The 13,593-nt window shown below is 35.5% G+C and overlaps 1 protein-coding gene across 7 annotated transcripts in view; it reads left to right on the top strand.

Moving 5' to 3' along the window:
* The first annotated feature begins 511 nt into the window (after positions 1-511).
* The window catches only part of LOC106457670 (fukutin-related protein-like), a 22,636-nt gene continuing 9,554 nt past the window's right edge, over positions 512-13,593 (top strand). Inside the window, exons 1-2 of one of the 7 annotated variants that reach the window (XM_022383680.1) lie at positions 512-642; positions 2,681-3,513. In XM_022383680.1, coding sequence (XP_022239388.1) covers positions 2,710-3,513 — 804 coding nt within the window. In that variant the 5' untranslated portion in view covers positions 512-642; positions 2,681-2,709. Of the gene's footprint in view, positions 743-837; positions 1,066-1,091; positions 3,514-13,593 lie in introns of those variants that run through there. The other 6 variants (XM_022383681.1, XM_022383679.1, XM_022383678.1 and 3 more) reach the window with 6 other exon arrangements.

Below are 13,593 nucleotides of genomic sequence, written 5' to 3'. Positions count from 1 at the left end.
GCTAGATGTTGTTGTTCTTGCTTTTTTTATTTTTTTAAATTTAGTATGAAATTTCCCTACATTCTTCCCTCCTCAAAGATCCAATTTTTGTAACTATTTTGATTTTAATTTCAAAACGGGTTGGGGGGGTGGGGGGTTGAGTGGTGAACGGCTAACCGGGTCTATATCCGCTCTCGATCACCATATTAGTACAATTAACCACTCAACAATCTAATTAGTTAGCTTTTCCATAACCCCAAGTCGTGTAATTGTCGTAGCTAATCCTTTTTTGTTGTGAATGTGGTACCTTATCAAAATAAAAATCTAAGCCCACCAGTTCCACACCCTGTCCTTTGAGTATATAACAAATAACTCCTAGAAAAAATGTAACAATGTTGTAAGGCAAGATTTCCCCTTTTACCGAACTCATTTTTACTTTTATTTATGACATCACATTTCACTAACTGATATTGTAAACAGTAAAGCGTCTTGTACCAAAGCTTCTCAATACACAAGTAAGACTTACTGGCCTATAACTATAATTTCTTGGCAACTCTAATCACACTTATAAAAATAGTATCAAAAGCAACTGTCCATTACTCAGACACCTCTACACTCTAGCGATACAACCAAAATCAAAGAGAGAGTTCGCTTATCCTAACCGTAAGAAAAATCTTGTATGACCGTTTTTAATTTTCAAATTCATTTTCAGTCATTCCACTTATCACCAAGGAATTAAAATTGAAATATATACACGATTCAGGTTAATTCCAATACTTCCCATAGAATGCTATGGAATATTACTGATATCTTCTTTTGTAAAATAACTAAAATTTAGAAAGGATATTTGTTCGTCTAATGTTTACTGTGTTTTTACTTTTCATAGTGTTATGAAATCAATATCCAACTGCCTAGCGTTCTTGTTATGACATTGAGTTGTGGTTCTAATAGTAATACTAATGATGCATGTTGTATAATTAGAATGTAGAAGTAGAGGAAATTTGCGTTATATATTAATATAGTTTATTTAATTAAAGTAGACTGTGCATGCTTAAAAGTTAAATTATGCTTCCGTTCTGTGTAATTGTATGTAATAACTTCTTTCACTGTCTATTATTTTCGAAATATGTTTTCTAACTAGATTAATAAATTATTTACATTTGTCATAAGACTATAGTAATAGTATTACTATTAGTAGTGATAATATTGGGCTTATTCTGTTTTCAAACACAACATTAAAAATATAATAAACCTGATAATGATATTGCCATTGTGAAAATATGATCAAGGTAATTAAGTGTATTGAGGCCTTTACAAAAAAGAGAAACATTCTCAATATAATCAGTTTTTCTAGTATCTTTAGTTAATTTGGAAATATTACTTTCGGAAGCTTTTGAAATGTTGACATAAATAATCAATAGAGATCCTAAACCATATTCCAATAGTCACATTTCCTCAATAGGAAAAATGGCCATTTATTGATAAACTACTTTCTGCCACTTAACCACTTATCAATTTTTCCACTTATTCATTAATTGTTCAGATAATAATACTTATGTTGTAAGACATCTTGTCAAAGGTTGTCTAAAAGTCAAGATATATAATATCAACTAAATACCCTTATCCAAAAAAGTTTTATCAAAATTTCAAATTCATTAGACAAGAAAGCCCATTTTAAACTATAGAGATAAATATTAATCAATCCGTACTCTCTAAGTAACTTCCAATAGTGATTTGGTAACAACAGAAGCCTAATTAATAATCTTATAGTTTACCAAATCTTTACTTAATTCTTTATTTTCAGTAATAGGAGAAATGCCAGCAGTCTTCTGATCATTAGGAATTTTAGAATGTAAAATTAATTTTAAAAACATGTAACAATTAAAACCCTCAATAATTGTTGGCTAAGCTTCTTTAAAGTTTTATTGCTAAATCTTGTCAGGATCAGAATCTTTATTCTCAAGAAATTTCCCAAGTTTCCCAAAACAATTTTTTCTGACATACATTATTTGAAATTAAGAGCAAAATATCTACTTTTAAAGAAATTGTTTAGCTTCAAATTCTTTTTTCTCCCTCATCTTTTTGTATGCCAAAACACCAGTAAAAAAAGTACCACTTTCATCCTTTTTTCCATCTTCTGTTATAAGTTACTCTTCAAATTCTGTTAAATACCACTATTATCTTTGAATATTTTTTGCAAGTAATATAAACCAAAAATCTCATTAAACCAGATAAGTGAAAACTTTTTATTTCCTCAGCAGGTTCCAAAACAGTAGTCATAAATGCAATCAAAGAACTAATTAATTTTTAATAGTAGTTATTTTTAACATAGATATCAGTTTTTATCATGCTACTCACATAAGTGTGTGACTTCTGAAGTAAGTTCCCTGTATTATCTGAATTGATTTGATTGTAGCAATCTGTTTTTGTGATTATGCCTCATTAAGAGCAGTTACCATTTCTCAACTGGCTGCATATGGTAATTTCTAGGCTTAGATATGCATGTTGGATAAGATAAACTTTAACACTTCTATCTGCTGTAAAGTTCTGCATGTGAGCTTTGAAAACAGAGGTTGAATTTGGAGAACAGTTTTGTAAGTCTATTTTGATGCAGATATCTCTCTTACTAAGGTACATTTTACCCCCTTCCTAAAAAGATATATATATATATATATGTGTGTGTGTGTATTTTATTTTTCAGGTATTTGTTATGAGAGCAAGCGACTAAAGATGGTAAGGCTCAGCTGGCAAAGGATGTTTATTGCTGTAGCCTCTATGAACTTATTTGCTGTATTGTATATATGGAAAACTCTCGATAGTCGATGCTCCTGTGGAACCTCTGCTGTCAATGTAAATCACATTGAGATGAAAAGGAGATTTGAAAACAAGATAGAAAAAAAAATACCATCATTTTTCATGTGGAAAACAAAGTCACAGTTTATACATCACAATCTGTCTACAGTTGTGGAGAGTGATGTAACATTTGTTTTATATGAATTTGAATTTTTTGAACATAATCTTGAAGAAACTGTCAAACATTTATCAGAAATTTACCCCTTAGTCCCAATTTTAATCGTCAGTGACTTGGTTCCATATCCCCCCTTGTTGTTTTTAAAGACTATGTTAAATTCTAATGTTCAGTTAATATCTTTAGATCCAGGAGCCAATAAGTCTTCTACCATGACCAGTCTTTACTACTTCATTAAGACTAAATATGTAGTGTTCGTGCCAGATGCTTCGCGCATGACATCAACTGTTTTGTCAGAACTTCTGCAGTTTTTTCTTTTTCTTCCAAATGGACATTTAGCAGCAGCTCGTATTAGGGGTCAAAAGTCAATTTGTCTCTCCCTTGATGTTGATCTCAAAAGATGGACTCTTACTTATAGGCAGAATGTTGGCACCAAAATTTGTGATTCTCTACAAGGTAAACATCTTCTTATATGGAGAACACATCAACTCCTTGACTTAAACCAGCCTTTGGTTCAGCCCTTTCCAGAAGCATTGTTCATCCAAACAACAAGCAGAAACCTTAAGGTATGTTCTGTCCCTAAAGTTCTACAGAATTATTTTTACTTTTTAAGCATCTCTTCTGAATTACTACTTCCAACATCATTTGCTCCTACATGCTTCTTGGTACAAGCAACTAAACTGTCAAAATGCTATTTAATGTTTTTTACTTTAGCACCTGGCAAAGCAAATTCTAGTCCTAGTTTTTTGTGATTCTAATTACAAACAACCTTATCAGTGTACCTAATGAAAGAATACCTTAATATTTCACCTTTTGATCATCTCTTTCCTCAATGCAAGTAGCCAAAGATTTAAATTTGCTACAAACTGCTAACTAAACCTGCTTCTAAAGCCATAAATTTTTTACTTCTGTGTACCTTTGTAATTATAATGTTTGAGGAACAACAAGGGCTTCTTTGTCCTCTGTGAATGTCCCATTCATTTCATTAAATATGCATCTGCCTATATCAAGCCCTTTCTTGAACTCTCCCAATCTTGAAGGCAATATGTTTTAAGGGCTGACCAACATTATTTGAAAAATAAAACTGCTTAATTTGCAGACAATTTCTACCCTGCTAAATTTTAAATTTATGTTCCTTAGTTTTACCATTCTAACCTTTAAATACACAAAACAGATGATGGATCAATCCTCTATACCATTTATATATTTGAATACTTCAATCATATCCCATCTGACCCTTTTTTTTCAAGAGAAAATAATTTTAAGGACCTTATGAGACAGCATCTCTATCTCAGGAATAATCCTAGTACCATTCCTCTGAACACTTTCTGACAACTCAGTGTTTTTTAAAGTGTGAAGACTAAGCACATTACTCTAAGTGTGGCCTAACCACATTGATTTATATTCAATATTTCTTTAGATACAATCCAAAATCCTATTTACTTTCGTATTAACAACAATACCCTACCTGGAAGGCTTAAGAGACTGATTGAACAAAACACTAAAATTCTTTTTTACATAACACTATTGAGTTGATTTTCATTGAGATGGTAATTATATTCTAAATTAAGGTAGCCAAATGCATTATTTTTCACTAAGTATAATTTAATGCCATCTACTATTTATTTGCACAATATGCCAAATAATCCAAATGTATTTGATCAATATGTTGACCATTCCATTATATATCATTATTGTGTATCAAAATAGAGTAAAGGCCATAACACAAAGCTCTGAGTTACCTCACTGCAATCCAGTTTGATAGAACTCCACTTATTACAACATTTTGCCTCTTCTCCTCTAACCACCCCTAACACATTGAACTAACTTATTCCCCACACCCACAGATACTTTTCTGAAATAGTCTTTTATGTGACAATTTGTTAGAAGCCTTCTGAAAATCCAGGTATGCCAAATCATCATGTTTACCCTCATCAGCATAACTTGTAATATCTTTGAAGAAGGTCAAAAGATTCATGAGTCAAGATTTTCTCTTTGTAAATGAATGCTGGTTGTCCAACAAAATGATAAACTTTGTTAGATGGCTTTGTAAAACATTCTTAACCAGTATCTCCAAAACCTTTACCACTACTGAAATAAGCATAATTGGCTTATAATTATTCAGACAATAGTTTTCACCTCTCTTAAAGATAAGTGTAACATTTAGCCAGGTTTCACTTTTGTGGCACCTGCCCACTATTTAGAATCATAGCCAATTTAAACACACTCCTTCTCACTCTCTCTCCAAAAGCAACATTACCCTAACTATATCTTTTTCTTGTTTTGCTTTTTTGATTTATTTTCCAATACCAGTTTTAATCTTGGCTTATCCAAATTAGACATCAGATATAGTTTTCATTCAGGATAGAAAATATGTACAAATTTGATATCAAATCACACACTAGAGAAGCAGTAAATTCATTTAAGTTTCTTGTCCTTTTGATAATGTGATAATTCCTGATAACTAAAACTGATACATTAAAGTCATCACAATAAAAACCTTTTTTTTTAAATTTTATATTGTGATCTAAGGGGGCTTTTTTCATAATCTCCATTTCCCTTTCTTATCATTTTTTCACTAAACCTCAATATTCTCAGTTTTATTTATGAATTTGATATTGTTGTAAAGTTTGTAGTTATAAATGTATTATTTTGTTTCTTTGATTATCTATAGATTTTAATGGTAATAAAAGATTGTTTTTGGAATGCAGTTCTTTTCAGTTAGTTTGGTTGAACTAATATCATAAGTCACTCAATCCTCTCTTCTATTTTCCTGTAGCTTTTGAAAGAAAGGTTTCCAAAAATCTGGCTCACAGCTCTTGTTATGCCAATACTGTTATGATCTGATATGGATGTAATCATTGTCAGATTTGTCTGGTTGTTGTTTTTTTTTCTTTCTATGTGTATGATTGGTATAGATATTGTGATGTTATCTTGTTTGTATCCCTTATATTTTGTTGAGTTTTATAATAGGCAGATTCCTTTTATACTGAAACTTATGTAAATGTCTTATTGCCCACTTTTTTGTTTATTCTGTAAGTTTAGTTATTGAAGAGTTTTTCTAAATTGTTTCATTAGCTTTTTATTAAGGATTTTATATTTACTTACAGAATCTGTGTAGTCAAAATTTGTGTTGATACTAGATTAGTTATTTTAAAATAAAGTTGTTAGATTTATTGTCAACTTTTTAAATCCAATTTTATCTATTACTGGCATGCTGTCAGACAGATGGTGTTGTAGGTAAACATCCACAAGCTCCTTGACATTACAATGCTTAATGCTAATTAGTTGGAACAGTAAATACTATCTCATGTAAGACTATAGTAGGCCTTAAGAAATCCTGGGTGCCAGATTGCCATGGAAACTAAAAAGTTCATCGTGGCACCTTGTATTTTCTCCCATTTTATTCATGAGTGGGACTATGGCAAATAGAACTTGAATCTAGAACAGCTCTGGACTCTTGGAAGTCCGGAACTATTTTTGTGTTCTTTGAATCCTAAAATCGAACTTTCTTTCTGGGATTTTATAAGTAGATTCAGCACTTCATGTTTTTTCAGGAATAAAGCACTGAGGTTGCACAACACGTTACAAGTTTCACACCATTTTGTTTTTCTTTTTTCTTTCAATTCATCCAATTAGTGAGTATGTATAGACTCAGACTAGACCAAAGGCAGTTAGTTCAGGTAATACTATCAAGTGGTTTTTGATATTGTGATTGTTAGCATGCAGTTGTTGCTGTGAAAGTAAATAAATATACACTGTAGCCCCCATTTCCCAGTATAAACAATAATGAAGTTGAGTTAGGCATACCTGGCTTCTGAGTTTTTTGGGCGGCTCCTAAATCTTTGTTGAGGCCTGGGCTATAGTTAGCAACTTAATGTTGTAAACAGCAATATTTGCATTATAGAAGACAGAGCTAATGTGAACTCTCGTGTATTAAACCAAGGTAATTCTATAAACCCATAAGTGAAAAAAGGGAGAATTCTGAAAAACCCATAAAATATGAGTATAAATGTGATTGGAATAACCTTAGCAATATTATAGAAGAAAAATATCTTGGTGTTTCAGTTTATCAGTCTCTTAAGCCATCCAAGCAACGTGTTGTTGTTGCTAGTGGCAAAACAAATTTGATTTTAAGTGGTACCTACAGAAATATTGAATACAAGTCTAAAGAGGTTATAATTTCATTATATAGGCATTGGTTAGGACACACTTGGAGTATTGTATTTAGTCTTGTGCTCATTACTTTAGTAAGGACATTGAATTGTTGATATCTGGGAGGCTGGGATGAAATAGTTGTCATAAAAGGACAAGTTAAGAATCTGAACCTGTTTTCTCTTGAAAAAAGAAGAGTTAAAGGGGATCTGATTAAGGTGTGCAAGATTCTTAAGGTAAATGATAATGTTGATGCATCATATTTACTCATTTTTAATGGTAAGACTAGGGAAAACAAATATAAATTTTGGCAGGGGATAAGTCATCTTCAGCTAAGACAGCTTTATTTTTCTAACAGGGTGTTTGCCTTCTGTTGTGGATGCACTTAATTTGAGGGAGTTAAAAGGAAAGCATGATAAATGTTTGAATGATAAAGGCTGACTTTGAAGTATTCTTTTAAGGGGTTAGATTAATTTAGTGGGTAGGACAGTCTAGATGGCCCAAAAAGTCCCTTGCTGTATTTTTATGTTATCTACCTTAATTGCAGAGTTGTTTGCTTCCTCAATCAAAATGGTTAGAAGTGAATAAACAAATGATGGTAAATTGACAAGCTGTGATTAAGAAAGAGTATTACATTTTAAAATAGTGTATTAAGCTGAAGTTCACAAGCTAGAGGCCCATAAAGAAACAACGTATACTTTGTACAGTATCATGACTATGTGAATGAAAAACATGGTCACTTGAGAAAAAACTAGAATTGTTTTTGGGAGGGTCACTAAAATCAAGTAATAAAAGTTATGTGAGGAACCTATAGAAATAAGAAAGGTAATAGAAAATCTCAAAGTCACTATTGTGCTTCTAATGGAAGAGGAGGAAAATTTTTGTTTTTTTATGGTAGAAGGTCTAGCATCAGTGAAGCAAGTATACCAGTGATTAGAAAGTTAGCAACATAATTTCTGGTTTAAAAGAATTGGTCAAGAGATGATAGACCTATTATTTTATCTTCTATTTTAGCAAGATGCTGGAATCTTTTGTCAGAAGTCACTTAGAAAAGCATTTAGAAAGTTAGATTCTGAGATGATACACACCTCTGAACATAATTAAGCTATCTTCCTTGTGCATCTGCCTTAGAGATTTGCATGCCACTAGCCTTTTGGCAACTCCCACCTAATCTCATGAGATTTCTTATGAATTACGCTACTGCATAGTGACATTATTATTATGCAACAAAAGCCTTTTACCAATAGGAGGTGGCATACCTCCTTGCATACAAAGTCTCTCTATGTGTTTGCCCTCATGAATCTTCATTCTTTTCTTCAGCACTGAACACATCAAATGTGTTTTTATCTATTTCAATTTAATAAGATTTGCAATGCTTAAGAAAATTAATTTCCATTTTTTCTTTACAAACTATGAACACCTTAATTTATGTAATATCTTCTACTACTTATGTGAATGAATAACTTCCTCACACAGGTTAGGTAACATCTATGGGTTATGGAGGCACATTTATTGGGGATGATGTGACAGCCATTATGAATAGGGTAGTGGGTTACCTTATGTAGCAAGTACCTTCAGTTCCAGTTCTTTCCCCTCATTTTAAGGGGAGATTGAAGAGGATGAGTTTTATAAGTTTTCTCCCTATTGAAGAGAAACCTTAAACTTTCTCACATTATCAGGACTTAATTTTACATGTATGCACCATTCATTTTCTTCCCCCTTTGTCATATTGGTCATCTTGTTTTCAACTTCTTACTCCTAACTTTAACCAATTTTGTTTACCTTTTCCTCGACCACTTACATTACAACCTCAAGTCTCACACTACCTGTCTAACTGATTCTTATATCCTCAGTTTTGGTCATTCTAAACCTCCTTTTGTGAGTCCCACGTTTGGGATTGCCTGTGTCTGTTTTTTTTTAGAGTGTGTGGACTATTTGGTGTCATCTTTGCCCTCCAGTTCCCAGTACCCATGTCATTGCATAATCCTTTTTACTATACTTTTTCATCTCTCCTCTCTACAACTCAAGTCTGAGGCACTGTACCATGCCCAGAGAATTTTACGGGTGATTATGTTGTTCCTTTCACTTCTCTACTCTGGCCTGTTCCACTTCTACCATTTCCCTGCTCACGTAACTCTTTGTTTTTGAAAGTTGTTTGGTAGGGATACTCTCCTATCCCAACTTTGACTTCTTTCCTCCCTTCAACGAGATCTTCGTCTGATCTCCTTTCTTTGCTCTGAAGTTTTGGTATTCCTGATTTGATTAAATCACAGATTAAGGCTGCCTATCAACAATTCTCACTTTTGTCCTTTATTTCCACACTGTCCCAATCCAAACCCTTCACCATTGTACCTCAACTTAGTCCCCAGTTTCCTGTCTTTCAATTCCCATTTCCTAACTTTTTCTTCTACCCAGCATCAGACTGATCAAGCTCACTGGTGATGGTTAAGTTGAGTTGGGTCCTTTGAGTGCCTGGCTATCATGGTTTGAGCTCCTGTGGTCACACTTTTCTATACACACAAGGGTTACTCTACTTTTTACCCACAGAATTTCTTTCCAATTCACTTTCCCTCCTGCCCTTAGCCCTCATCATATTTCTTTTCCTCCTTCTGATCCCATCTGTGTACAATGTCTTGAGGAGGTGTTGTTCATGAACACTTCCAAATGTTTTCCTCACCCCATCTCATATCTTATTCATCTGGGAGTGGAGTGTTTTTCAACATATTTCTCAGCTGTGCTCAGCCTTCTTCCATCTGTCTGCAAGCTATTAAACTACTAGTGTCACCAGGATTTGCACCTATCCTACTCATACTGCGTGAGAAGTTTTTAATGTTTGGAGACCACAGCTTCACTAGAACTGCTTATATTTTGGGTCACACACATATTCACCTCCTCTGTTGGTCCTTGCCTGACCAGAAGAACCTCTCACAGGAAGCTTTGATCTCAAGGTTCACCTGTCCACTCCTGTACTCAAAGGTTTGTATTGGTAATTAGACTGATCCAATATCACCATTGGTGTTTCATTACCTCCACCCAAGCTGGTCCTGCATTTATTCACCAATGCTTTCTCCCTCTTGTTGAGGAGCATCTCTGAACAATGATTTCACATCTAGCAAATGGAGCCAGGATGACTCTTCTCTCTCTATATCAATTCACTCAAACTTCCAGTAGTCTGTTGGGCATGCCCCCATTTCTTACCTCTCCTAGTGGATCATTTTGTTATGACCTAATCTGACAACTCTTATTTTTTTCCAATATCAACCGCCAAGAGGGAAACCAATCCAAGACTCCTTGCTTTCAAACCCTGGACCTTCCTTATTTAGCTAATTCTCAGCAGGCCATTTCATCACCTGCCATGTAGCAGGTGCTATGAGCCAAATTGCAGACTACCTCTCTCAGCTGGACTGTGTTCTGCCCACAGAATGGTTTTTTCATCCTCAGGTTATCCATTGGGAGTGCTCTCTCTTGATGTTTTCACCTTGATAATGGACCAGTTGTCTCCACCATTACTGGTTATTGTGCAGCCTTGTCTACATCATTTTGCCTTTCTTACTACCACATGGTGTTTACCTCACTAGTTCTCTCCAACTTGTTCTGGCTGTTCCTTATCCATAAACTCACATGCCCTGCTCCCATGCCCAACTGAGACTTAAATGTAATTTTGCACAATCTTACCCATGCTTATTTTGAGGTGATACAAACCTGCAACTTATACCATCTTTCTCTTAAGACATATTTCCTCTTACTTCTCAACTGTGTTCTCTATCATTCAGGTATCTATACTATCAATTCTTCCTGTATCCTTTTCCATTGTTCTTTTTTTATCCTGATTGGTTCTTCCTCCCTAAGTCATCAGTCACTCCTTATCTCCTATTTCCCTTGTATTTTGTATCTCTATGATCAGTCAGACCCAGACAAACTTTTGTGCCCTATTTGTGCTCTTCATTGCAACTTAACTCATACCTCTCACTTTCATGGCTTGCCTCTTTCATTCTACATTCCCTGGAATTCCTCTTCCTTCAAGGACGTGCCTTTCTCTACCCTTACAGGTAGGGTCCATCAATTTCTGTGTTTGGTATACCCCTCATTGGGTGTCAATGCTTGCAGATGGTTCTGCATTTCATCCCCTAAGAGTCATCATCTCACACATTCCCGTCTTTCATTTTTGACAGCTGCAGGATGAGATCCTTCAAACAGGCATGTAGACTACTTCTCACACCTTCATTACTCATCTGGCTATCTCATCTTCTGAAAGTTCTCACCTGCCTCTGTTCACCATCCTACAGTCTACCCATCATCTTTAGACAGATGAGTATGTTTTCTTTTTCTTATTACAGTATTTGCTTATAGGATCTAGTCTGGTCGCTGGTGGAGTCTCCAAGGTTATACTTATTTCCCAAAATTCTGCATCAAACCAGAATAATGGAAAGAGCTCATATCATCTGCCCTGGCTTCATATATGCCTGCTGTTAAGATGGGGTGCTCTGCAAGACCACTTAAGGAATCTTCATGGTATGATTATATACCTGATTACTGTCCATTCCAGACCATACCTATTCCAGTGATCTATCATGGAAAAAGTCAGCACCAAACCTGCCTACTTTCCTGGTTTGCACTTGCTGGTTTTTCAAAATAGGGATATGCATACACCTGTAATAGTCTCCAGTAAAAGGCCTTTCTGGCTAAAATGGGACCGATGGGGATCTGGGCATTTTTTCTGTGTCTCCCCACTGCAAATTACTCCCTCTTTTTTTCTTCAAATGCACCATGGGAGATCCTTGCCACTTACCAATTCCTAACTGCTAAGGTGGTGAACCATGGAAAATCCTCACTAACTGGAGCCTAACTGCTGGGGTTAGAACAAGGGGTGCCAATCAGTGGAAGTGGGGCAGTGGTGACACTGTCTGTGTAGTGTAGGTCACCTGTCATATTTATACTTATAATATGCCACTAGTACCCTCCTCTTGCAGACTGTATCTGTTTGGTAGAGATGAGATAAGCACATTGCAAGACTGTGCCCTCCTCCTGCCACTTGTGACTGTCCAGTGGAGTCAAGGTGAGCATGCACCACTATACTATGCCTTCCTCTGGCAGTTGTTTGTTCAGTCAAATTGAAGAGAGCACACTCTAACAAATCGTGCCCTCCCTCTGCAACTGATATCTGTTCAGTTAATTCGTGACATACACACACACACACACATAATTCCACACACTATGGCACGAATCCTGTGCCCTCCTCCTACTACCGGTGTTAGTTTGGTAGTCTAAAAATAGTGTTGAGGTGAGCACAGGGTATGATCTGAATGTGCTTCAACCATGCTACACATATTGTCTCTCTGACCTCTTGTGTGCAAGTACTCAGACACCCATGTTCTTATTCCTCCCATCCCTGTGATACATGGGGCTCGTTTGCCTCTTCTTTTCTTTTTTTCCTTCCATGGGTGTGTCCCTATGGAACCACTGCTATACTCCATGGGTTTCCTTCCAGTTCTTTCTGAGCGGAATTCATCATTTAAACTGGCCCTGAATGTGGGCTTCTAGCTTAAGTGTGTGAAGAGGTGTGTATTGTCTCAAAAGATAACATTTTTCTTACCTGAAAATGTATTTCTGATTGATACCCATTCACACACATTCCCACCATTCCTCCTCACTTACACTGCACCTTAGTATTCCTTGCCTCATCAAAAAATGAAGATTCATGAGTGCACAAGCATAGAGGGAGTTATGTGCAAGGAGGTGTTACATCTCCGTTTGTTAATTAACTTTCCGTAACTTCGTTCCGACGAAACTTTAGCGACACAAGTCCTTACTTAATAAAACTGGTTTATTCTTTCCGAATACAACTTTACGATACACTTATTTTCAACAGTCGCGCTATAACAAACACTATAACGAACGAACGTTAACTTCAACAATACGTCTCTCTCTGACCCCAGTTCAATTACTCATTACCTACACACATTATTGTCCCGTCACGTTGTCACCCTCTTATATATACCAGACTACCCTATATCTAGTAATCTCTCGACAATTCCGAAGGTTCGAGAGAACGAGTCACGTGACCTCGCTGACGCAACACTGCCCCCTCCTTAGTATTGTTCGTCCCGAACAATATCCACTTACAATAAACCAATAACAATAACTTAATTAAATGTACAGAATTACAAACACAAAATTACAATTCAACAAAGTCTCTTAATTTTATGGGACGTATCTTCTTCTGTACTGGTCTCCGTCTCGTTGGCTTCTGCTTCATGTGGGGTTCATCTGCTTCATCAGTAAATGTCCTATCATCGGTAACAGTCACATCAGTGGTAGTAACTTCATCAAGGGCTTCATCGTTTCCCTTCTCAAAACTGAGTAGAGTTTCTTCTTCAATGGTGGCTTCTTCAGGTGGCACGTCTTCAGCAGCGTCATTTGTCTGTTGTCCACTTCGTCCCAACTGAAACGATCTGGGCCTGATAACGCCAAAGCCTGTTAGCATGCACCAC

Source organism: Limulus polyphemus, unplaced genomic scaffold (assembly GCF_000517525.1).
Source record: "Limulus polyphemus unplaced genomic scaffold, Limulus_polyphemus-2.1.2 Scaffold359, whole genome shotgun sequence".
NCBI classification, from domain to species: domain Eukaryota; kingdom Metazoa; phylum Arthropoda; class Merostomata; order Xiphosura; family Limulidae; genus Limulus; species Limulus polyphemus.
This window is presented reverse-complemented; position numbering and strand designations above follow the sequence as displayed.